Source organism: Bufo gargarizans, chromosome 1 (assembly GCF_014858855.1).
Source record: "Bufo gargarizans isolate SCDJY-AF-19 chromosome 1, ASM1485885v1, whole genome shotgun sequence".
Taxonomy (NCBI): Eukaryota; Metazoa; Chordata; class Amphibia; order Anura; family Bufonidae; genus Bufo; species Bufo gargarizans.
Genome location: NC_058080.1, coordinates 388,807,205 through 388,833,755, shown reverse-complemented (window position 1 = coordinate 388,833,755; position 26,551 = coordinate 388,807,205). Strand labels below are relative to the sequence as shown.

Here is a 26,551-nt window from a genome sequence, read left to right as displayed (position 1 = left end):
GAAACAGTTCGAAGTCTATCCCGTTGGGCAGTCCTCAAGCACATAAAACGGTCAGGATATTGGAGATGTCCACAGAGAAAAATGTCATCTCTGGGGCCAGTTTTTTAAACCGATGACCTATCCTCTGGATAGATCATCAGCATCTGATCGGCAGGGGTCCGACACCCAGGACCCCCGCCGATCAGCTGTTTGAGAAGGCAGCGGCGCTCCAGCAGTGCCGCGGCCTTTTCACTGTTTACCGCAGGCCCAGTGACGTCACGATTAGTGTCACTGGCCTGGGTGCGGCTAAGCGTCATTCAAGTGAACAGAGCTTAGCCGCGCCCAGGCCAGTGATACTAGTCGTGACGTCACTGGGCCTGCGGTAAACAGCGAGCGCCGCGGCCTTCTCAAACAGCTGATCGAGAGGGGTTCCGGGTGTCGGACCCCCACCGATCAGATGCTGATGATCTATCCAGAGGAGAGATCATCGATTTAAAAAAACTGCAGAACCCCTTTAATATAAATTCACATATGTAAGAGTGACAGGCTATGTTTAACCAGTTGGAGAACATAATATAAAAAAATTCCAGTTAGGCAGACAGTAGTTCACTAAATTCAAACCTGCATAGTTATTTAAAGGCTCCTAGAACGCAGAACTTACATAGCACCTTTCACCTATGTAACCTTTGAGTTACTACTTCCCGATACATTATAGATATGTAAATTAGTAGCAAAAATATGACAAACAAGTCATCCATGAAACCTAGGATACCAAAGACAGCTTCTGGAATAATGTCCAAGGGTGAAACCAGATAGAACAATGCTCCAAGCAGACAGAGTACAATCCTTATTCGGAACATCCGGAATAAGCCACCAACTGAAAACATTTCACGGAAGGCATGGCGTAGCAGTGTTGGTAAGTCCATAATTCTATCCACGAGCTAGAATATTAGGAGATAAGAGGTCATGTCAGACGCTTCCATCTACAGTCTTCAAACATAAACGTGTGCTACAAGATGACAAGACACAAAATGCTCATACTTTGCAATATAGTTTGAGAAATATTCAGCTATAGCGTCATAGAAACAAGAAAGTGTGCAAATTGCACAAAAAGTTTCAAACCGATGCATGTGGCATAATATACACTCATTGACAAAAAATATAAGAATATACCAATAAAAAAAATGTCAGATTGCTGCAAAACTTGGCATGTAAATAATTATCGCTGTGGTCTGATCAGATACTGGGTCTTGCCACAAGAGGGTGTAAAAGTGCTTTCCCTATTACTCTATAACTGATGGCTAACCTCCGGCACAATAGCTGTGGTAAAACTACAACCCCCCCCCCGCCAGATGTACACGTGCTTGGCTGTTCCAAGAACTCTATAGAAATGAATGGAGCATGCTGGGAGTCATAGTTTCACCACAGCTGGGGTGCCGGAGGTTAGCCATCACTGCCCTAAAAAAAAAAAGGCTCCCAGAGGCTACTTTTGTGTAACATACCTGTTGGTGAGAGATCGTTGACTGCTAGACATGCCTCTGCAATGCATTCCAAGACATTTTGCCCAGTCAATATAGACTTTGATCGGGGGCACATCACATGGGAGAATAGAATAGTCATTTTGATGAACTGCCCGCAATCTAGGCTGTTCTGACCTAGCTGATAGGAGGTGTTGGGAGCAGTGGTTACATGAGGGTACGCACACACTGAATAGGATCTGGACAGCCCAGACCAGTAGAGGGGATTTTGTTTGATCCGATGACCAGCACAAGCAGCTCCCACAGATTTGTTGTCCAAAATCCATGCACACCCGTCTCTGCACGGACCATTGCCAGACACTTAGAAGAAAAAAAAATTGGTGTTACAGCGCCCATTGTGTTTCCAGACATTGACAACAAGCCACCATCGCCTTCGTTTGCAGTGGTGTCATGGACAAGAAACCTGGACAGCTACAAACTGAACCCATACTGTCTATAGCAACAAATCTAAGTTTTGTTTAGGATGCCACAACGGTCGGATTCAAATATGGAGGCCTTGTGGTGAGCACTTCAGTCCTTCCTTTTCTGTGTACTGACACACTGCCCCAACTGCTGGTGTGATGATCTGAGGAGCCATCTCATACAACATTTGGTCACCCCTAGTAGTGATATGAGGGGCACTAACAGCTCAGCGATATGTGCAGGACATCCTGCTGATACAAATGTTGCCTCTCATGGCAGGGCTGGCAGTTTTCAGCAGGATAATGCTCATCCACACATAGCAAGGGTTTCCCAGGAAAGTCTATACCAGACTGAAATAGTTCAGTTTTATCACAAAATCAAGAATTTGTGGGACCAGCTGGAATGTCAGTTCCAGCAACCTACGAGTGTGCAGGATCTACAGGCCCAGCTGTAAAATCTGTAGGTAAATGTGCTGCAGGATACAATACGGGCCCTGTTTGCCTCCATGCCCAACTAGATCTCATCTTGTATCCAGGCTAGAGGAAGCCCAACAGGGTCATAGAGTAGAGTCTCCTTTCAATTGTACAGTTTTCCCCTATAAACGTATCCCTTCAACTTAAAGGGAATCTGTCACCCGGTGTTAGCATATTAAGCTGTCACCATTACTGTACATGGCAAACTACCTTCTTTCCTTTTTTTCGTTTCATGCTGTCATTTTGATTAAAAAAAAGCTTTTTTTCTGTTATGCAAATGAACCTCCAAGGTGCCCAGAGGGGCGTTATTCTTCTTCTCTTGAGCCCAGTAACGCCCCCCTGCAGTGCCCAGCCCGCCTTAATTTCCTCCCACAGCCGATAAAAGGCGCCGCCGTCTCCGCTACGGGAGGATATTTCTTGATGAGGAGGCGTGCTTGGGTTGGAAATTAAGGCGGGCTGGGCACTGCAGGGGGGCGTTACTAGGTTCAAGAGAAGAAGAATAACGCCCCTCTGGGCACCTTGAAGGTTAATTTGCATAACAGAGAAAATGACACCATGAAACAAAAAAAGAAGACAACAGCAGGAAATGAGGTAGTTTATTGTACATGGCAATGGTGACAGCATAATATGCTAAAACCTGGTGACAGATTCCCTTTAATATTATCACTTACATATATCATTACATTCACACGTGGAATTTTTTATACAGTTCCAACAACAACGCCTTGGTGTGTTATTTTCTTTGGCAACGAGTGTATTTTGTACATCTGCACGGTAGGCACTTTTCTTTACACCAATATTTCACAACAAAAACAGTGCATCTTTTATACCCTTCCTGATGCAGTAATTTTCATAATTTTTTTTTTTCCCTCTGTGGCTTTTTTTTTGTAAGAAAAAGGTGCACATTCTAATGGCACCATTTAATATTGTGTGCGATGTAATGGTAATCTTAGGGGGGGAAAAAATACATCTAAAAAGGGGCAGAATTGGGAACAAAACACAATTCCACCGTTGTATTATGGGTTAGACATACATATATGTGGTAGAACCTTATTCACACTTCCCCGTGGAATGAAGAGCACAAGTCAGTTTTACTGTATAGAGAACGCCGTAAAAGCAGAACCACCCAATTAGGATTTTTTTTCCAGCTTCCTCTTACATTCTATGCAGTCTCCTCCAGAGACTTCTATGACACCTCTGTATGCATCAGATTTTATATGTGCTGCATAAGGCATCATATTACAGGAGCGTTCAGTCATGCGGCACCACAGAAGCATTCTGACATGTGGCACAGCAGAAAATAAACTGCGGCACTTAGGAGTCCCTGTGGCGCTATAATGCAGTGCCGAAGGGACTCAGCCAAGGCACAGCCTTTTGCATGCAGCTTTACCTAATGAAAAACATCAGCAAAAACGTAATTTACTTCTTTACACTTACAGATCGTGGCTGACCAGAAAATCTTCTATTATAACTATTAACTTCCTGAAATATCTCTTGGGCATCTTGCTGTTCGCTAGCTTGAAATACTGGAAACAATAAAGTTACCTAAAATGTAAAAAAAAAATTTGTTTACTCTACAACAGGTTAATTATTATAAAGAGGGGATTTAAAAGACCAGCCTGGCAGGTCTAAAGGAATCCGTTCAATCAAAAAGATCACTTTATCTGATCAATGACACATCATCAGCATTAAAACTTTCCTCCAGACCGTCTAGTGCACCAACAATCATTCCATGAAAGAACGTTCCCAGAGAGATTGATCTCTCTGTGTCTGGTGTCACTGTAAACTTATGGCCAATGTGAGTAACTGTCCAGCCCAATACAGACAACAATTGTATGGCTGTTTCAGAGTTAACCTTCAAGTCTACTTTTACCTATGTGTATGGTCACCTATGCACATTAAATAGCCGTTTGGACTAGGGTTGTTTCCATACCAATATTTTGATTCGGTTTCGCACTGCTCCACCGATGATTTTAATAATGGGGGGGGGGGGGTTTGAGGGGAGGGGGTGGACTGCGCCACCAATGATTTTAATACTGGGGTGGGGGGGGGGGTTGAGCGTGCACTGCGCCACCAATGATTTTAACACTGGGGAGTTGAAGGGAGGGGGCACACTGCGCCAATGATTATTAACATTTGGATTTGTATTAAACGTTTACTTTCATTGGTGGCGCAGTGGAGACTGCTTCCTTCTCCCCTGTGCTGCTCAGAACACGGAGAGCGCTGAGAGTTCTCTGATACTAGACTGCGCAATAGCGAAGCCTAGTATCGGAAAAAAGGCAAAGCCCGGTATCAAGGTCGATACCAGACAAAAGTATCGAAAATTTGATACCCGAAACAACCCTAGTTTGGATCCTCATCCATAAATACAAACACAAGGATTGGCCGAATGTGCAGGGTTATTTTAATGGGAAGCTAGGAATAAAGGTGTCTGGCAGCAGACTAAATTTCAATTGTGCAAACCTGTTTTGACTTTTTATAGAGAGATTTTGGGGAACCAGAAGTCACCACTGAAACTAGATTTAGCCCAATTTACCCGTAACCTGGAATATCCACTGTAATTATCAACCATATTAAGCAGTGCCTCTAAAGATGGGCAAGGATCCGCCAAATCCAAATATACCAACATATCATCGGCATATAAAGACAATTTCTCCTGAATACCCGCCATGTTCCAGGCCTCAAACAATGAGTTCACATTAAGCAGTTTAGCAAGAGGTTCCAGAACAAGAGCATAACAAGAGCAAAAGTAATAGTGACAGCAGACAGCCCTGTCGGGTACCCCTGTACAGGAGAAGAGGGTCCGAAAAGTATCCATTCACCCTCACTCTAGCTACTGGGGCCTGATGTAAAAGTAGCAACCAACGCACAAAATACTGAGGAAAACGCATACAGGTGACAATGTCTCCCAAATAAAGATTCACTCGACTAAATCAAAGACCTTCTCGTTATCAAAAGAGGCAATCACCCGTGAGCCCGCATTATCATGGCACACCTGCTGGTTCATAAAAAGCATCCCCAGTTTTACCAGGCATAAAAGCCCATCTGATCCAGATCAATCACGGAAAGTGTTACTGCGGTCAGACGATGTGCTAGAACTAAGCTAAGATTTTTACATCAATGTTAAGGAGGGAAATTGGTCTATAGGAACTACATTGCTCAGGTGGCCAGAGTAAGACCACTTTAATTTAAAAGGGGTTGTACAGGATTAGAAAAACATTACTTTGCTTTACAAACAGCCCCAGGGCTATGGAGTCTGAGTCAACAGAAATGTACCGACTCCAGTATAAAAAAAAAAAAGCTATTAATATTGTGTAATTAAAGGGGTTGTCTGGGTTCCGAGCTGAACCCGGACATATCCAGAATTTCACCTAGGCAGCTCCCCTCACTTGAGCATTGGAGCAGTTCATATTCCGATGCTCTCCTTTGCCCTGTGCTGAATTGTGCAGGGCAAAGGCATTTTGTGGAGTTACGGTGACGTACTGGGCTCTCCTTCGGGCTGCCAGACGGAGGCTTCCGCCTAGCAGTGAGCACGGTGACGTCACTGGCACTGATGGGCGGGCTTTAGCGCTGCCCTAGCCTGTAAAATTGCTAGGGCAGCGCTAAAGCCTGCCCAACAGAGCTGGTGACATCACCGAACACACTGCTGGGTGGAAGCCTCCGCCCGGCAGTGTGTTATTGTAAGTAAAAGAGCCCCTGCCCTGCGCAGGGCAAGGGAGAGCATCGAAGCATGAACTGCTCCAGTGATCATGTCAGTGGGGGCTGCCTGGATGAAATTATTGGTATGTCCGGGTTCAGCTCTGAACCCGGACAACCCCTTTAAAGGGAACCTGTCACCTGGATTTTGGGTATAGCGCTGAGGACATGGGTTGCTAGATGGCCGCTAGCACATCCATAATACCCAGTCCCCATAGCTCTGTGTGCTTTTATTGTGTAAAAAAACTGATTTGATACATATGCAAATTAACCTTAGATGAGTCCTGTCCCTGACTCATCTCACTTACAGGATTCATCTCAGGCTAATTTGCATATGTATCAGGTTTTTTACACAATAAAAGCACACAGAGCTTTGGGGACTGGATATTGCGGATGCGCTAGCGGCCATCTAGCAACCCATGTCCTCAGCTATATACACAAAATCCCGGTGACAGGTTCCCTTTAACTTCTCACCTCTCCTGTCCTTATACTACAAACAGTGATAAGCAGGGTGTTCTAGTGGTGATAGATAATCAGTTCTCACCTCTCCTGTGTTCTCTTCTGTCTATACACTATAAACAGTGATAAGCAGAGTGTTCTAGTGACCTCTACTGTGTTCTCTTCTGTCCTTATACTATAGTGATAAGTAGGGTGTTCTAGTGGTGATAGATAATCAGTTCTCACCTCTCCTGTGTTCTCTCCTGTCCCTCATACCAGGGATGCTCAACCTGCGGCCCTCCAGCTGTTGTAAAATTTAAATTTAAACTTAGGCAGCAATTCTGTGAGCAGTAAAGTAAAGCAGTAAAATACACTTTCTTAGAGGCAAAACTGTAAATCTGGACTGAGCGCACATTCATTCAGAAGATAAGCAAACAACTACAAAACATTGGTTCTTACCATCTGTCGGCAAATAGGACAGCTAATGGCCCCAAGCCATGTCCCATATCTCCAGTAAGCAATAATGCATGGACCTATATAGAGATAGCATTATCATTATTTTCAATTAAATATTTGACAGTGAAAAATACATTATACCAGAAATGTAAATAAATATAATTAACTTGTCACTGAGTTTTCAGAAAACTTGTTTTAGAGACATACCAAAGGTTTTGATCGGTGCTGACAACCCCCTGAACAACAGGAGGAAAGCGAAAAGCCTGCATACCGGACTATCTCCTCACTGCAGGAAACAGAATCAACACAGGCCCAAAGACTTTCAATTCAGTCTGTCTTGCTTCTTCTCCAGCAGTAAAGGGGTTGTGCCATGAAACATTTTCTACATGTTTCAAACCAGCACCTAGAGCTAAATAATTTTGTAATTATATGTAATAAACATTTTTGCATAGCTACTGTTATCCAATAAAATGTATCTCTATAACGCCGCCTACTGTTTGCTCTTTTCCTTATTTCTTGTCCACTTCACTGAGGTGGTCGCACATGCTCAGTTTAAATTTTCAACTGCCACATCTACTGATAGAAGCTGTGTCAGTTACAGGGAAAGAGTTGCAGCAGAAAGGACATGCCCCTGAGCTTGAAATAAATCTAGCAGAATAACTAGTGCAATGAATGGCAATATCTCTGGTTCCATGTGAGGAACAAGGCTGGTTCCAGCTTTGTTAGAAGGGTATTGTCATGTACTACACTATATATGATGTCTGATTTTCATTTTTTTTACATCAATCATGGCATTACCCCTTTAAATCTGGTTTGAAATTATGAATTATTAAAATTATGCATTTTACTAATTTACCACAAAAAAGATGTCCGCAGTTTGTTTCCACTGGAAATGTAGCCTGCTGCAAACAGACTGGACAGGACATATCTGAGTAGAACTGAGGTCGAGATTGGACAGTTGTTTCCTGTGAATACAAAAGAGCAAGCAAAACTAAAATGCCAGTTCCCACTGCTATCCTGGCCTATTAATGCTGAATTATTCATTAGATACAACACGTATGTGAATATCCACTTTTTAACACCATGTTTTAAACTGTAAGAAGATTCTACAACTGGTAAAGGATTCTTCACAGACTTACACATCAAATCCACCATGAAACCAGTCAGCAGAAACCAAGGCTTTGCTTACGCGTTCAGATGACTAATCCTTCCTCATAGCCATCTGCTGGCGAGTTTAAACACCCCCTTTACATTTCCATCACATGACTATTACCCAAACTCATTAGGTAACACTGATGAGTATGAGTTAAGACCATATTTAACCCGTTAATCAGTCTCTATTCACACTCAAACCGTGCAACTGCATGGGTTACACTCATAGTTTTTAGGTTAAAAAATCTGGGTAGATTTCCAATATATTTTCATAGTGGTCAAAGCTCAAAATCTCCTGCATAGACACAGAACTGAAACATAATATGCTATCTACTTGTACCCGCCTCTATAGGTCTCATGGACAGCAATACAACGCTAATCTCCCTCCAGTAGGGGGCGACAAGCAGCAAACATATAAAAAAATTATTTAAAGGGAATCTGTTCAGCTCCGAAACACCTCCCACGGTGTACAGTATAAGTGATTTTGAGTCTGATGATGTCATTTTTATCTTCATACTCACTTGTATTCTGAGGCTGTGCTTCTATAAACCAGCAGTAAAATGCATTGGGGGGACTCCTCTTTGAGTCCTCTCTGTTATGTGCATGAACTCAGGAGTCCTCTCAATGCATTTTATTGCTGGTTTGTTGGAGCACAGCCTCAGAACGCAAGCGAGTATGAAGGGAAAACTACAGCGTCACTTACTCTAAATTTGGGGGGTGTTTTGTTGCCGATACATCCCCTTTAATGAAAGGTGAATTTAGCCCAGAAGGCAGAAAGGAGATGTTTCAGATTCCAACCTAAACATATACAAAGAGGTAACATACCTGTTCATTTTGAAGTTGCTCCCTAATGGCGCGTACCCTTTCTTGGTTTTCGGGGTGAATGTTTTGCTGCTCACTTCTGTCAAACCAATGGAAAACACAAGTTTTATGAGGGTAACTCCAAAAGGGTCCTCTAGGAATGATTTAAAATGGCTGCCAGCTACCTCTCCTAGAATGCGAGCAGGACTGGTTGCCTCCACTTTCAGAGCTGCCTAGAGAGGGTGAGGTGGCGGGGCCTCACTACACTGCTCTACAGTAGATGGTAATGATGTGCTCCTTCCTATATGTCATCATGGCTGAGCAGGCCGACAGGAACAATCACTAATATGTAGTATATGTAAGTGCCAGAGTAATCCACAAAAAAGTCTATCAGCTCACCGGCTGCTAGCAAGAGACGTGCACAGAGCTCCCGGACCAGGAAGCTTGCAGTGAGAAAAAGAAAAACCCTCCAGCATGGTCATCCTCTGTTAAAATCAAATTTTTTTCAGCCATAACAGGTTGGCGCATCATAGTTATGATTAACACGTGATGTTGAAATGCGTCAACCTGTTATGGCCCATGTTCCTGTACTTGTAATGTATACCAAGTGCCAGAATGTAGTGAGGCCAAGTCCCCTCACCCCCATGGGCAGCTCTACAAGTGGAGGCAACCTGTCCCGCTCACATTCTAGGACAGGTTGTTGCCGGCCATTTTAAATCATTCCTGGAGGACCCCTGTAAGTTCACATCATTAAAACAGAACTATGTAGACCAAACGCTTAAAGGGATTCTGTCACCTCTCATAACACAAATTCAGATTTTAAACCAGTCATGCTCCACAGATTACCTTGAATCGGCTGTGCTGTTCTATACTGTAATCCGTCCAGTAGTTTTGCAGAAAAGCGACTTTTATAATTATGCAAATTAATCCTGAAGGTGCCCAGAGGGGCGTTATGTTCCACTTTGTGTGCCCAGTACCGCCCCCCTGCAGTGCCCAAAACGCCTTTCTCCTGAATCCCTAACCGCCCACAGCGTCTCAACCCTCTCCTCCCCCTCCCTGACGGCCGAGCGAAGTCTCGCGCAGACGCAGTACCCACTGACGTCCGATGCTCGCTCTTCCCTCAGTCTCCAATCAAATCGCACTGGCGCAGCCCTCAGTGGGTACTGCGTCTGCGTGAGACTTCGCTCGGCCGTCAGGGAGGGGGAGGAGAGGGTTGAGACGCTGTGGGCGGTTAGGGATTCAGGAGGAAGGCGTTTTGGGCACTGCAGGGGGGCGGTACTGGGCACACAAAGTGGAACATAACGCCCCTCTGGGCACCTTCAGGATTAATTTGCATAATTATAAAAGTCGCTTTTCTGCAAAACTACTGGACGGATTACAGTATAGAACAGCACAGCCGATTCAATGTAATCTGTGGAGCATGACTGGTTTAAAATCTGAATTTATGTTATGAGAGGTGACAGAATCCCTTCAAATTATGAAAAGGTTATTAGCTCTTCATACAGGTACAATAGCTGGTGAAATGGGCAAATCTAACATTAACAACAAGACAAACAAGCAAGTGTGACCAGAACTAAAACTAATTGTGAGAAGGAAAATATGTCATTTATTGTCCCGGCAGATCTGGAAAATGTATTAAACATTCCATCACAATAGTATCTTAAAGGAGTTGTCTCCCTTCAGTAAGTGGCATTTATCATGTAGAGAAAGTTAATACAAGGCACTTACTAATGTAATGTTATTACCCATATTGCCTCCTTTGCTGGCTGGATTCATTTTTCCATCACATTATACATTGCTTGTTTCCATGGTTACGACTAGGGATGAGCGAATCGACTTCAGATGAAACATCCGAAGTCGATTCGCATAAAACTTTGTTCGAATACTGTACGGGGCAAGAGCTCCATACAGTATTAGAATGTATTGGCTCCGCTGAGCCGAAGTTATTACTTTGCGAGGTCTCAGTTTTTTTTTTGCCTTCCTCTGGATCAACTTGCAGGATGACAGGCCGAACTGGATGGACAGATGTCTTTTTTCGGCATTATGTATTATGTTACTTCACATAACTTCTTCAGAAATTGATTTATACTGTAAAAAAAACATTTCCCGAACTCTGGTTCGGTTCCCAGGTACCACTTGGAACCGAACCCGAGTTCAAGAAATGTTTTTTTATATGTATAAATCTATTTCTGAAGTTATAATGCGAAGTCTCATCGGAGCCAATACATTCTAATACTGTACGGAGCTCCTACTCCGTACAGTATTGAAACTAAGTTTTATGCGAATCGACTTTGGATGTTTCATCCAAAGTCGATTCGCTCATCCCTAGTCGTAACCATGGAAACGAGCAGTGTATAATGTGATGGAAAAATGAACCCAGCCAGCAAAGGAGACAATATGGAAGATCACAATACATTAGTAAGTGGCTTGTATTATATATGATAAATGGCACTTACTGAAGTGACAACCCCTTTAACTGTGTCCAGATGGAAAACAAGGATTAGGCATGTTAGATTTTATCATGTGTAGCGTCTGATAATAGCTCGTCTAAATTCCTTTCCGAATTAAACATGCTCTAAGTGCGAGTATTGGCTGACAGACATCTTAGATTGCTGGCACGTCTCTTAAAGGGGTTGTCCACCACTGTCATTCATTGTATTGATCATAAAAAAAAAAGAAAACTATCTTAAAATTTTACAACTTTTCTTACATGGTATACCACCACCTTGTGGTCAGAGTGCACTGCTTAGCAATGTGCACGTCCATCTACTGAGTCCTACTGGTCACACATGCTCAGTCACTCTCCTCACAGCCAGTTCTCTGTTCACAGCAGTCAATAGGAATAGCTTTCGGCAGACAAAAGACTTGATTGATGACATCCCAGAAGCGGACATTACATAGACGGTAGTATCCTATAAAATGTGAGTATTAGGCCTCATTCACATTTCCATGTCACCTCCGTGAAAAAATGCGTACATATTTTATCTGTGAGGATGCCCGTGAAGGATCCATGGTGGGTTCGTGTGTCTGTTTTTACTGTACGTGTGTCATGAAATTCACGGAAGTTGCTCAGCTGAAAATTAATTTCCAAAGAATCTCCTATTAGTCTTCAGTAAAAAATGGTTGCAACACAGATGCCATACGTGTTGTGTCAGTGATTTTCACAGACCTATAGACTTCAATGGGCTTGCTTGGTCACGGGTCAAAGTAGTGCATGTCTCCGTAATTTTCTTACTTACCCACAGGCAGTAACAAAAATACTGAAATGTGGACACATGCAAGTCAATGGGTACGTGTGCGGTCCATGGAAAATGCGGACAGTACACGTCAGTGAAAAACGTGGAAATGTGAATGAGGCCTTAGGCTGAATTTGATCAGTAGTGAAGCCTACTCATAGATAAGATATAATCTAAAGATCTGCACATATTCTGCGTTTCTGACCCACACCTGGTTTTGACTCATAATAACCGATGGAAATAACTGAAGTGTGAACTCTGTCTTGGGGCTCGTTGAAACGAACGTATTTTGCGTTCCGTATACAGGCCGTTTCATGCGTTCTACATACGGTCCGTACATGGAACCATTCATTTCAATGGGTCCACAAAAGATGCGGCCAGCGCTCTGTGTGCTGTCCGCATCCGTTGCTCCGTTCTGTGGCCCCACAAAAATGATGAGTCATGTCCTATTCTTGACCGTTTTGCGGACAAGAATAGGCATTTCTATAATAGGCCTTCTGTTCCGTTCCGCAAATTGCGGAAGGCACACGGGTGCCATCTGTGCTTTGCGGATCCGCAATTTGCCCTTACAAAGAAGGTGCAATCTATTTCATCTACAGCCTTTGATAAAAATCAGGCATCATATTTTCAAAAAAGACAAACTCTAAGGGTCCACTCACACGTCCGCAATTCTGTTCCGCATTTTGTGGACCCATTCATTTCTATTGGGGCTGCACGATGTGCTGTCCGGATCCGGAATTGCGGATCCGCACTTCCGGGTCCGCAAATCCGTTCCCGAAAAAAAATAGAACATGTCATGTTCTATGTTGCGGACAAGATTAGGCATTTTCTATTAAGTGCTGGCGATGTGCGGTCTACAAAATGCAGAATGCACATTGCCGGTGTCCGAGGTTTTGCGGACGTGTGAATGGACCCTAATGATTATGTTACCTGTGGAGACAGAAGAGGGATGTGGAGAATGGCCACATAAGAGAGCCATTTTTAATAGGTCCACTGCAGTGAACAGAGGATCACCATGCAGAAACCTGGCTGTGAGGAGAGTGGCTGAGCATGCCTGACCACCAGCAGCTCAGTGGATAGACTTGCACATTGCTATACACTTTGAACATGAGGTGGCGCTATACTGTATAGGGTATGCTATGATCTATACAATAATTACAACATGTAACGTGAGACCGCTCCTTTGACAGGCTTGTAAATTGTTCATATACCGTAAATACATCAATTTAAAGCTAGCCATAAAAAGGAGACCATTGCAGATCCAACCCAGTTGGCGACATCCGTAATCTCATGTTTGTGGTGTTCAAGAACATACGACTGTCACATCCAGCTTAGTTTAGTAGCATCTGCTGTTACCGATCTGTAGATAAATATTGGAAGCTTGGCCGAGCATGCATGTGCTCTCAATAAGAAGTAGGGAGTAAGATGCAGCCGGACACCTCTGGGGTGGCTTATTCTCCCTGAGAACAACAGGACTGGGCAGTGAGAATGAATGGGAAAAATCCCTAGTCTTTCATGTTGGTCATTATCAAAGGAAACCTGTTTTATCCCATGCTAAAGTCAAAACATACCGTAACATGAAATATGTGAGAGCAGCAATAAAGATTAAACTGACGACGACGGCCACAACCACTTGGTTGCTTACACCTTCGATAAAGGACCCATCAACTAAGGGCAAGTGCTGAAGATCCTGTTGGTGTTCAGCCATCCCAGAGCACTGGCATCAATCTCTACAAGACAACAAGATGCAAACACGTTAGATGTAAAGGTACAAGTATGTCCATGGCATAACAGAAGTGTTAAAGGGTGTGCTCCATCTCATACAATGTCCGTTAGGGTCCACCTCTGGACCCACAACTATCTTTACAACAGAGCCTGCAAAGCGTAGGAGGGCGCACCGCGCATACGAGGTTTCCATACTCAATCGATGCGATACCGGGATTTGCTGTTTTCCGATACTAGGCTGCACTACTGCACAGCCTAGTATCTGTTAGAGAACATGACACGCACCGCTCTCAGCGTGCACCATGTTCTCCTCAGCAGCACAGTGGAGAAGGAGGAAGGGAGTCCCTCGCTCCCTTCCCTCTGTGACACGCCTGCCGCTCCCACCAATGAGAAGATTAACCCCTTAGTGACAACCCATACGCCTTTTTACGGCAGTCACTAAGAGGCCTTAGGCGGGGGCCCGGCTCTCACATGACTAACTCCTGACGGTCCAGGCTGTTTAACACTTTACATGCCGCGGGCAATGGCGACCGCCGCATGTAAAGTGCTGACAGAGGGAGCGGACTCCCTCTGTCTCCAATTGGCACCCCACAAATGCGATCGCGGGGTGCCGATGTGTGTCAAGGCTGGCTGGGGTCATGTGTAGGTCCCAGACCAGCCTTTAGCAATTTCCAGCAGGCTGCGCCTCTCTGGCGCAGCCTGCTGGTCAATGAAAGAATAGCACTGATATTAAAACGCAATGCACTATAGCAGTTGTCAGCAACCTTCGGCACCCCAGCCGTTGTGAAACTATAACTCCCAGCAGGCTCTGTTTACTTCTATGGGAGTTCTGAAAACAGCCAAGCAAGTGTGCATGCTGGAAGTCGTAGTTTCACCACATCTGGATTGCCGAAGGTTGCTGGTCCCTGCACTATAGGGATAATGCATTGCATTTTAAATTTGATCAGAATGTTGTCTGTCATAGTCTATTAAGTGGTAAAAAAAAAGTTTAAAAATAAATAAAATGTATTCAATAAAAAAATTCCCAGAAAAAAATTACTAATTTATTCTTAGTTGCCACCGAAAAAAACTTAATAACAAGCGATCAAAAAGCGCCATTTACTCCCAAAAAAATACAAGTCGTCCTGCAAAAATCAAGCCCTCACACAACTCCATAGAAATAAAAAAAAATAAAAAAAGTTATGGATCTTGGAAAGTGGCAAAGCAAAAACATTTTTTTCATTTAAAAAAAAAAAAGAGGTTTTATTGCATAAAAGTACTAAAACGGAAAAAAAAAACTATATGTATTTGGTATCACTGTAATCGTAGTGACCCAGAGAGTAAAGATATTATGTTATTTATACCCAAAAATTAACGCCATAAAATTTATAACGTAAAAATGCAGTGGCACTGTGGCAGCATTGCTGTTTTTCCCCCATCTCCCTGGGGTGGTGAAAGGAGGGAGGGCACACTGCGCCACCAATGAATGTAAAACACATTAATTCAAGTATCGGCAGCGGCATCACACACCCAGCACCCGGCCTCAATAACAGGGCATGCGATCCATGGAACCACTGCAATTAACCCCTCAAACTGGTGTAAAGAAAAAACTGGCTGAGTTGCCATTAGAAACCAATCGGATTCCACCTTTCATTTTCCAAAGGCGCGCTGAAAAATGAAAGGTGGAATCTGATTGGTCGCTATGGGCAGTTATTTTTGATTGGCTGGGTAAATGGTGGCCTGCCACTACATTGAGAGTATAGAGCAGGAGCTTTCCTGGCACCTGTATGCAAAGTTGTGAGAAGTGACACCTGCCGACTCCATAAACCAGTACTGTGCTCCCCAGCATTCAGTGTTACCTGCGCAGGTTTCATGGACCCCGGTCCTGCACGGGCTGTCAGCTGTCAGCACAGTCAGCTAATGTCCCAGGGGCTCGTGTCTTCCTGGAGGAGGGCTGTGGACAGGAAGCGCCGCCTCCATCACTTCCTGCTGCGGCTCCGCACTGGAGACACGTAGTGCTGCCTGCCGCCCGCCATGGTCTACCCTTCTCTACACCCATATGTTCCTCTCACAGGCCGTGCACATAGCATAGCTCTGTGCCGCCTGCTTCTAGCTGCAGCTTCCTCATCTCCATAGGGAATCCAATGCCAGGCTCTGTTCACAGTCTGGTGCGGATTGCATTCCAAAAACCTGCTGAACCTGCCTCCCTTTGTTTTCAAGTGCTGCAGTTAATAAACCGTAGGGCACCTAGCTGACAAATCTGGCATGTCAACTAGCCCTTAAAGGGGTTATCTGGGATTTTGATACTGATGACCTATCCTCGGACCCCCACCTATTACATACTGATGACCTATCCTAAGACCCCCACTGATCACATACTGATGACCTATCCTCGGACCCCCACCTATTACATACTGATGACCTATCCTAAGACCCCCACCGATCACATACTGATGACCTATCCTAAGACCCCCACCGATCACATACTGATGACCTATCCTAAGACCCCCACCGATCACATACTGATGACCTATCCTCGGACCCCCACCTATCACATACTGATGACCTATCCTAAGACCCCCACTGATCACATACTGATGACCTATCCTCGGACCCCCACTGATCACATACTGATGACCTATCTTCGGACCCCCACCGATCACATACTGATGACCTATCCTAAGACCCCCACCGATCACATACTGATGACCTATCCTCGGACCCTCACCGATCACATACTGATGACCTATCCTCGGACCCCCACCGATCACATACTGATGACCTATGCTCGGACCCTCACCGATCACATACTGATGACCTATCCTAAGACCCCCACGATCACATACTGATGACCTATCCTAAGACCCCCACCGATCACATACTGATGACCTATCCTCGGACCCCCACCTATTACATACTGATGACCTATCCTCGGACCCCCACCGATCACATACTGATGACCTATGCTCGGACCCTCACCGATCACATACTGATGACCTATCCTAAGACCCCCACCGATCACATACTGATGACCTATCCTAAGACCCCCACCGATCACATACTGATGACCTATCCTCGGACCCTCACCGATCACATACTGATGACCTATCCTCGGACCCCCACCGATCACATACTGATGACCTATCCTAAGACCCCCACCGATCACATACTGATGACCTATCCTAAGACCCCCACCGATCACATACTGATGACCTATCCTCGGACCCCCACCGATCACATACTGATGACCTATCCAGAGTATGGGTCATCAGTATCAAAATCTTGGAAACCCCCTTTAAGGGTACTTTCACACCTGCGGCAGAGGATTCCGGCAATCCGGACCCAAACGGTTGGCATTTGTCAGACGGATCCAGATGCAGATCAGTCTTACAAATGCATTGAAACACCGGATCCGTCTATCAGGTGTCATCCATAAAAACAGATCCGGTATTTTTTTTTTCTCACAGATTTAAAAGTCTGCGCATGCGCGGACCGGAAGAACGGATCCGTCAATGCGCCAATTTTAATGCTGATCCGGCACTAATACATTTCAATGGAAATTAATGCCCGGCATTCTGGCAAGTGTTCAGGATTTTGGGCTGGAGAGAAAATTGCAGCATGCTGCGGTATTTTCTCCGGCGAAAAAACTGCAGAGGGACTGAACTGAAGCACCCTGAACAGATTTCTCTCCATTCAGAATGCATTAGGATAAAACTGATCAGTTCTTTTCCGGTATTGAGCCCCTAGGACAGAACTCAATACCGGAAAAGAAAAACGCTAGTGTAAACCCTTCAGTACCCTGAGATTTTCCTGTTTTGCGTTTTCGTTTTTCACCCCCCGTCTCTCATAGTTTAAACTTTTTTTTTTCCATTCACATAGCCTTATGAGGGCTTATTTTTTGCAGGACAAGTTGTACTTTCTAATGTCACCATTTACAGTTACATACTATGTAGTAGGAAGTGGGAAGAAAATTCCAAATGGGGTAGAATTGAAAAAAAAAAACGCAATTCTGATAAAGGTTTTTATTTTTTTACACTGTACACCATGCGGTAAAATTGACCTTTTATCTTCATTCTCCAGGTCATTACGGTTACATTATACCACACTTGTATAATTTTCCTTGCGTTTTAATACTAAAAAAAGACATTAAGTCCCCTTTCACACGGGCGAGTATTTCGCGCGTGAGGTGAACGCATTGCACCCGCACTGAATCCGGACCCATTCATTTCTATGGGGCTGTGCACTCGAGCGATGATTTTCACGCATCACTTGTGCTCTGCGTGAAAATCGCAGCATGCTCCTCTTTGTGCATTTTTCACGTAACGCAGGCCCTATAGAAATGAATGGGGTTGCGTGGAAATTGCAAGCATCCGCAAGCAAGTGCGGATGCGGTGCGATTTTCATGCACGGTTGCTAGGTGACGATCGGGATGGGGACCCGATTATTATTATTTCCCCTTATAACATGGTTATAACGGAAAATAATAGCATTCTGAATGCAGAATACATAGTAAAATAGCGCTGGAGGGGTTAAAAAAATATATAATAATTTAACTCACCTTAATCCACTTGTTCGCGCAGCCGGCATCTCTTCATCTGTGAGCAATAGGACCTTTGATGACGTCACTGCGCTCATCACATGAGCCATCACCATGGTGATGGATCATGTGATGGACCATGTGATGAATGCAGTGACATCATCAAAGGTCCTATTGCTCACAGATGAAGACAGAAGAGATGCCGGCTGCGCGAACAAGTGGATTAAGGTGAGTTAAATTATTATATATTTTTTTAACCCCTCCAGCGCTATTTCACTATGTATTCTGTATCCAGAATGCTATTATTTTCCGTTATAACCATGTCATAAGGGAAAATAATACAATCTATACTACAACTAACCCAAACCTGAACTTCTGTACTGGGTACCACAGTCTGTTTTTTATCACGCGCGTGCAAAACACATTGCACCCGCGCGATAAAAACTGAACATCGGAACGCAATCGCAGTCAAAACTGACTGCAATTGCGTTCCTACTCGCGCGGGTTTGCCGCAATGCATCGGGACGCATCCGGACCTAATCCGGACACGCCCGTGTGAAAGAGGCCTAAAAGCTTTGAGGAAAAAATACATTTATAACCATATTCTGACCCCTATAACTTTTTTGTAGTTCTGTGTAAGGGCTCATTTTTGCAGGACGATCTGTTCTTTTCAGTGATACCATTTGAAATGTGTGCGAATTTTTGATCACTTTTTATAAAAAAAATATTGGGTAGTTGAAGTGGCAAATTGGCTGATGTTTATTTTATTTATTGGTTAAAGGGATTCTGTCACCTCCCCTAAGCCAAAAAACGATTTTAAAGCAGCCATGCAGCACAGCTTACCTGGATTAGGCTGTGCTCTTTTATCTTGAAATCCGTCCAGCAGTTACTGCAAAAAACGACTTTGATTGATATGTAAATGTGTCCTGAAGGTGCCCAGAGGGGCGTTTTTTTCTTCTTAGAGAGCCCAGTACCGCCCCTCTTACAGTGCCCAGCCCGCCTTCCTTGTACTTTCTAACCGCCCCCAGCCTGCCACAGCCTCCCCTCCCTCCTCCCTCTCCCTCACGCCGAACGAACTCTCGCACAGGCGCAGTACCCACTGAGGGCTGCGCCTGTGCGATCAGCAGGAGACTGAGGGCAGGAGCTTCATCCTCGTCACTGGGCATGCGCCGAGCCCAGTGACGTCCGATGCTCGCTCTTCCCTGCTGACTGAGGGAAGAGCGAGCATCGGACGTCACTGGGCTCGGCGCATGCCCAGTGACGAGGATGACGAGGAAACCTGGACTTTTCTGAAAGTTTTCAATTAAAGGGGAGATATACCAAGACTGTGCTAGCAGAGCAGTTCAGAACATGGCAGAACTCTGGCGGTTGCATCAAACATTGTTTTATGCTACTTTAAAAGCCCAATATTTATAAGGGTACAGACACATGACTGAGACGTAGAGTCTCACATGACTGAGAGTAAACAATCCGGTTATCAGAAATTAACAGAATACCAAAAGGAGCTTAAAGGGGGTTTCCTATCCTCTCATCAGTGTTCGTAGGGGTTGGACTCCTGGGACCCACAACAATCAGATGCTTGAGAAGTCACCGGCTCTCCTGTGAGCGCCATGGCCTTCTCCATGCTCACCAAGCACAGCGCCGTGTATTGTATAGTGGTTGTGCTTGGTATCGCAGCTCAGCCTCATTCACTTCTATGGGGCCTGAGCTGCTCCTAGGTGAACGTGTAGTCACTGGCCTAGGCTAAACTGCGAGAACAGCTGATCAGCGGGGGTCCTAGGTGTCAGACCCCCACCGATCAGATACTATAAACCTCTCTAGAGGATAGGTCATCAGTAAAAAAAAAAGACTTGAAATCCCCTTTAAAGGGATTCTGTCACCTCGTTTTCGGTTATGGAGCTGCGGACATGCACGGCTAGATCACCGCTAGCATGTCCGCAATATACCTGTCCCATAGCGCTGTGTCCTTTTATTTTGTTTAAAAAATGATTTTAGAGATATGTAAATGAGCCTGGTAAGGCGCCCAAGGGGCTGTACGAACCTTCTTGGTGCCCAGCCACGCCCGCCTATGAAGGAGCCCAGCACCGCTTGCATCCTCCGAATCTCCTCCTTTCGTCACAGTTAGATTGCCGTAATCTCGCAATGCGCAACCTCGCGCATGCGCAGTGCTGGTATAGTGTTCCTTCCCTGTGCTGGCATCAGCCTCAAGGAAGGAACTGCGCATGCGCGAGCTCGCGCATCACGAGATTACGGCAATCTAACTGTGACGAAAGGAGGAGATTCGGAGGACACAGGCGGAATGTCATCTGTTTATATATAGAACGTGTCCTATTCTGGCCATTTTGCAGACAAGTATAGCCAGTTCTATTAGGCCTCCTGCACACGAACATGTGCGCCCTATTGTCGTATTGCGGACTGCATTCACTTCAATTGGTCCGCAAATCCGGAGATGCGGAACGGAACCCTACGGAGTGCTTCCGTGGGGTTTGGTCCCGTACTTCTGTTCCGCAAAAAGATAGAACATTTCCTATCTTTTTGCGGCCGGATCGTGGACTCTTTAAAGTAAATGGGTCCGTGATCCGCTGCGGCTGCCTGACGGACAGTGTTTGTGCATTGCGGCCCGCAGCATGACCACGGGGCACACACATTCGTGTGCAGGAGGCCTTAATGGGAGTGGGAAAAACACTAGGTATCCGTATTTGAGGATCCAAAAATGGCTTGGTCCTTGATCTTGTCATTGGCTATAAATATAGGTCTGTTTTTATGGCGCCTTTCTGTTTCCAGTCACTAGGTGGCACTAAACATGCACGACTACAAATCTCATAAAAGCAAATCCCACTGGTGAAAATTCTCGTGGTCCACGTTGCCTGCATGCTACCCCGAATTCCATAGCTCCGAGTCTTAATATATGAGCAAGGTGCCTTGTCATGTTGCTTGACTCTTTTCCACCTCACCTTCCTGACATGGCTTCATTTTTCAAATCTCAAATCACTTTTTGTGGTGAAAACTTAGGAATGCTTTTACTTATTCAAGTGAATCAGAGATTGTTTTTTGGGACACATTGTAGTTTATGTTAGTGGTAAATTTTGGTCACTATGTATTACATTTATTGATTTAAAAAAAATCCAAAATGTACTTAAAATTTGTAAAAATTATCAATAAAAAAAAAAAATCATAGTACAAGACATATTTAACAATTAATGGGCTTCTCTGGGATTTTGATATTGATGGCCTAGCATCAGTATTAGATCATCAGGGGTCCGACTCCCTGCCGATCAGCTGTCCATTGAGACCATTTGATGTCATGTTTATTGGTCACATGGCTTAGGCTAGGTCTACACGACGACATTTGTAGATAGTGCACAACTACACGACAGATAGTGCACAACTACACTGCAACATTTGTAGTGCAACATTTTGTTGCACCAATGTCGCGCAACAATTTTTATAATGGCAGTCTATGTTGTCGCACTGCAACATGCAGCATGCTGCGACTGCGACGCGACAGTCGCAGAAAAATCCATCTCGAATGGATTTTCTGCGACTGTTGCGTCGCAGTCGCAGCATGTTGCATGTTGCAGTGCGACACCATAGACTGCCATTATAAAAATTGTCACGCAACATTAGTGCAACAAAATGTCGTGCAACAAATGTCGTCGTGTAGACCTAGCCTTAAACACAGCTCAGTCCCATTTAAGTGAATGGGCCTCAGCTGCAGTACCAAGCACAGCGCTGTTAAGGGGACTCTCACACTTGCTTTGTTTGATTCCAGCAGGCAGTTCCGTTGCCTGAACTGCCTGCCTGATCAGGCAAACTGTATGCAAACGCATGTCATTTTTTCGGACTGATCAGTCATTTTTCAGACTTTCACACTTGCGTTTTTCTTCTCCGGCATAGAGTTCCGTCACAGGGGCTCTATACCGGAAAAGAACTGATCAGTTTTATCCCCATGCATTCTGAGTGGAGATTAATCCGTTCAGTTTGTCTTCAGTTCAGTCGTTTTGACTGATCAGGCAAAAGAGAAAACCGCAGCATGCTACGGTTTTATCTCCGGCGAAAAAAACTGAAGACTTGCCTGAATGCCGGATCCGGCATTTTTTCCCATAGGAATGTATTAGTGCTGGTGTCACGGACGGTGTACAGGAAACAAGACAAAGCAACATGCATATATGACTCACTGGATCCAAAGCTAAGGAACCAAAAGGGAGACCCCTGCACAAGACCTGGCACTTTCCCTGGCTGCTCAGCCTATGCAAAGATCCCAAAGGTGGATGGTTGCATATCCAAGTACCTCGACTATATAACCCCTGAACACCCTACAATAGTGAGGGGACACGACCACCGGCTCCCTACACCAGACACGGAGGGAGTCAGGGTCACCTGGGATCCAGCAAACAGAAAATAACAGATAAATGTACAGCACTTAACTTTGTAGCAGACTGGGAAACAGGATCAGCATGCACACACACTCCAGGAAGAAGTATAAGCCGCCCAGTAATGCATTATGGGGCGGAATTTAAAGGGATGCAATCAGTCCAACTACATGACAGCTGAGAGAGGCTAACGAGATGAGGAACTGAACACCACAACAAAGAAAACTCAAGGAGGAGGTTCTGAAAGGCTTCTGTCAGAGCTTCTCAGCTGTCTGGTTGTGACAGTACCCCTCCCTCTACGAGTGGACTCCGGACACTCAGAGCCCACCTTCTCAGGATGGGACCTATGGAAAGCCCTGATAAGACGAGAGGCATTAATGTCCGTCACTGGGACCCACATCCTCTCCTCAGGACCATAACCCTCCCAATGAACAAGGTACTGGAGAGAACCGCGGACAAGACGAGAATCCACAATCCTAGAGACCTAAAATTCAAGATTCCCATCAACCATAATCGGAGGAGGAGGCAAAGGCGAGGGTACAATGGGTTGAACATAAGGTTTCAATAAGGACTTATGAAATTATGGATCTTCCAAGTCTGAGGAAGATCAAGACGGTAGGCAACAGGATTGATGACAGACAGGATTTTGTAAGGCCCAATAAACCTAGGACCCAACTTCCAGGAGGGAACCTTCAATTTGATATTCTTGGTAGACAACCACACCAGATCACCAACATTCAGGTCCGGACCAAGCACACGTCTCTTATCTGCCACACGCTTATATATCTCACTCATGCTCTTTAGATTATTCTGAATCTTTTGCCAAATAGATGACAAAGACGAGGAGAATCTGTCCTCATCAGGTAAACCAGAAGACCCCTCTCCCGAGAAAGTCCCAAACTGCGGATGAAACCCATATGCACCAAAAAATGGTAACTTATCAGAGGACTCCTGACGACGGTTATTTAAAGCAAACTCAGCAAGGGACAAAAAAGAACACCAATCCTCCTGATTCTCCGCCACAAAACAGCGCAGATATGTCTCCAGATTCTGATTGACGCTCTTTGTCTTGCCATTCGACTGCGGGTGGAAAGCAGAAGAGAATGACAACCGAACCCCTAAGCGAGAACAGAAAGCCTTCCAGAATCTGGAAACAAACTGCGTGCCCCTATCAGAGACTATGGCTGAAGGAATGCCGTGCAATTTGACAATGTGATCAATAAATGCCTGCGCCAGCGTCTTAGCATTGGGCAAACCAGGAAAAGGGATGAAATGCACCATTTTGCCACCAGAATCTCTGAGCGATGAGATCCAGTGTGGCTCTTGCCCCCGGGTGCCCAGCAAGGACCGTATCGTGGTGTTCCTTAAAAATCTTGTGTCTTAAAGCGACAGGCACAAACAACCTCCCAGGAGGACAAAGATCAGGAGCCTCTGACTGGGCTGCCTGCACCTCTGCCTCCAATTCAGAAAAAAGAGCAGAGACCACCACACCTTCAGCCAAAATGGGACGCGGGTCTTCAAAATTCCCGCCTCCCGGAAAACAACGTGACAGGGCATCTGCCTTCACATTCTTAACCCCAGGGCGGAACGTGACAACAAAATTAAATCTTGAAAAGAACAAAGACCATCTGGCCTGTCTCGGGTTCAGACGCTTGGCTGACTCCAAGTAGGCCAGATTTTTATGGTCAGTAAACACGGTAATAGGGTGTCTGGCTCCCTCTAGCCAATGGCGCCATTCCTCAAAAGCCAACTTGATGGCCAACAATTCCCTATCTCCCACATCGTCATTTCTCTCTGCGGAGGAGAGTTTTTTCGAGAAAAAGGCACACGGTCGCCATTTGGCAGGAGAGGAACCCTGAGACAAGACCGCACCCACACCCACCTCAGAAGCATCAACCTCAACTATGAAGGGTAACGAAATATCAGGTTGCACCAAGATGGGAGCGGAAGCAAAACTCTCCTTGATATTAGAAAAAGCCTTACGCGCCTCTACCAACCAAGAAGAAAAATCTACCCCCTTTCTGGTCATATCAGTGAGTGGTTTAACAATAGAAGAATAATTCAAAATAAACTTCCTGTAATAATTGGCAAAGCCCAAAAAACGCATCAGCGCCTTCTGATTCTCAGGAAGCTCCCACTCAAGCACAGCGCGGACCTTCTCGGGGTCCATGCGAAAACCAGAAGCGGAGAGAAGAAACCCCAGAAATTGAATTTCTGGAACCGCAAACACACATTTTTCCAGTTTCGCATATAATTTATTCTCCCGCAGAATGAGCAAGACCTGACGTAAATGTTCCTTATGAGTTTTGAAATCAGGAGAAAAAATCAAAATGTCATCCAAATACACTAATACAAATTTTCCCATCAAATGATAAAAATGCTGTTCACGAAATGCTGAAAAACGGCTGGGGCATTCATCAAACCAAAAGGCATAACCAAATTTTCAAAATGGCCCTCAGGGGTATTGAAGGCCGTCTTCCATTCGTCTCCTTCTCTGACCCTGACCAGGTTGTATGCCCCTCTTAGATCTAATTTGGAAAAGACTTTAGCCCCAACAACCTGGTTAAACAGGTCCGGGATCAGAGGAAGCGGATAAGGGTCACGAATAGTGATACTGTTCAGCTCCCTGAAATCCAGACCAGGTCTTAAAGAACCATCTTTTTTCCTAACAAAGAAAAAACCAGCGGCAACAGGTGACTTTGAGGGTCGTATGTGTCCTTTTCTCAGACTCTCAGAGATATAAGCACGCATAGCGATCCTTTCAGGTTGGGAAAGATTGTATAAACGAGATTTAGGCAGCTTGGCGCCTGGGATGAGATTAATAGGGCAATCGTACTCCCTGTGCGGGGGCAAATCCTGAACTCCACTCTCAGAGAAGACATCCGAAAATTCAGAGAGAAAAGATGGTACAGTCTTAGTAGCAACCTCAGAAACAGATGTCGTGAGGCAATTCTCTCTGCAAAAGTCACTCCAACCATTTATTTGCCTTGCTTGCCAATCAATGGTGGGATTCTGTTTAGTGAGCCAGGGTAGCTCCAACACTAGAGGAGTAGGCAAACTGCTAAGGACGAAACATGACACATCCTCAACATGAGCATCACTCACAATTAAACGGATTGTGAACTATGCCCTTTAATGATTTCTGAGAAAGTGGAGCGGAATCAATAGCAAAAACAGGAATATCCTTTCCCAAAGTGCACACCTGGAAAGCATGAGTTATTGCAAATTGATTATCAATGAGATTGACCGCTGCTCCACTATCTCACAAAAAATGCTCTTGCTCTCTAGCGCAGGACAAAACGGGAACTACAAGCAAACGGAAAACCTTCAATTTCCGCCTCAACCCTGCCAATAGTAACAGACGGAACATTTTTAAAAGATTTTTTCCTCTTTGTTTCTTTATTACTCCCAGAGAACTGCCTGAATCTCCTAGAGGGACAAACATTTGCCAAATAATTTATACCTCCACAACAAAAACAAACCCTCCCATGCGGGCTGAATCTTCTATTGTCAGAAGCAATCAACCCCAGCTGCATGGGCTCCTGCTCAGAAGGGGCTGACAGCGACTGAGACCCCTGCAGCACAGAATGGGACCGCTGCACTGTCCTGGGACTGAGTATGACAGGAAGGAGAGATCTCTCCTCTCTCTCTCTAAGACGCCTGTCAATACGAATGGCCTGAGACATAGCAGAGTCCAAGGAAATAGGCCTTTAATGAAAGGCAAATGCATTTTTCAATCCCTCTGAAAGACCATGGCAAAATTGAC

General features: G+C 44.9%; 1 protein-coding gene across 2 annotated transcripts; it reads right to left on the bottom strand.

Moving 5' to 3' along the window:
• Nucleotides 1–400: 400 nt before the first annotated feature.
• RNF170 (ring finger protein 170) lies at nucleotides 401–15,844 on the bottom strand. 2 transcript variants are annotated; one of them, XR_006388238.1, is made up of 8 exons: nucleotides 15,735–15,844; nucleotides 13,743–13,901; nucleotides 8,960–9,035; nucleotides 7,839–7,947; nucleotides 6,986–7,059; nucleotides 3,830–3,937; nucleotides 1,482–1,817; nucleotides 790–920 (listed from the first exon to the last, which is right to left on the bottom strand). XR_006388238.1 is itself a non-coding variant. In XM_044285656.1 (7 exons), the coding sequence occupies exons 2-7, from the start codon at nucleotides 13,877–13,879 to the stop codon at nucleotides 651–653; spliced, it is 774 nt and encodes a 257-aa protein (XP_044141591.1). In that variant the 5' UTR covers nucleotides 13,880–13,901; nucleotides 15,735–15,844; the 3' UTR covers nucleotides 401–650. The 2 variants fall into 2 exon arrangements, 1 of the variants encoding a protein (XP_044141591.1); XM_044285656.1 differs by lacking the exon at nucleotides 1,482–1,817 and having other exon boundaries at nucleotides 401–920.
• Between the last annotated feature and the right edge of the window lie 10,707 nt (nucleotides 15,845–26,551).

Bases quoted from the DNA above. Each gene is read 5' to 3' on its own strand.
- RNF170 (XM_044285656.1), bottom strand. From the start codon at position 13,879: ATGGCTGAACACCAACAGGATCTTCAGCACTTGCCCTTAGTTGATGGG. The intron at 7,948-8,959 runs GTATGTTACCTC...TTGTATTCACAG, and splicing joins AGCAACTTCAAAATGAACAG to GAAACAACTGTCCAATCTCG. The intron at 7,060-7,838 runs GTAAATTAGTAA...ATCTCTATATAG, and splicing joins CTGCGGACATCTTTTTTGTG to GTCCATGCATTATTGCTTAC.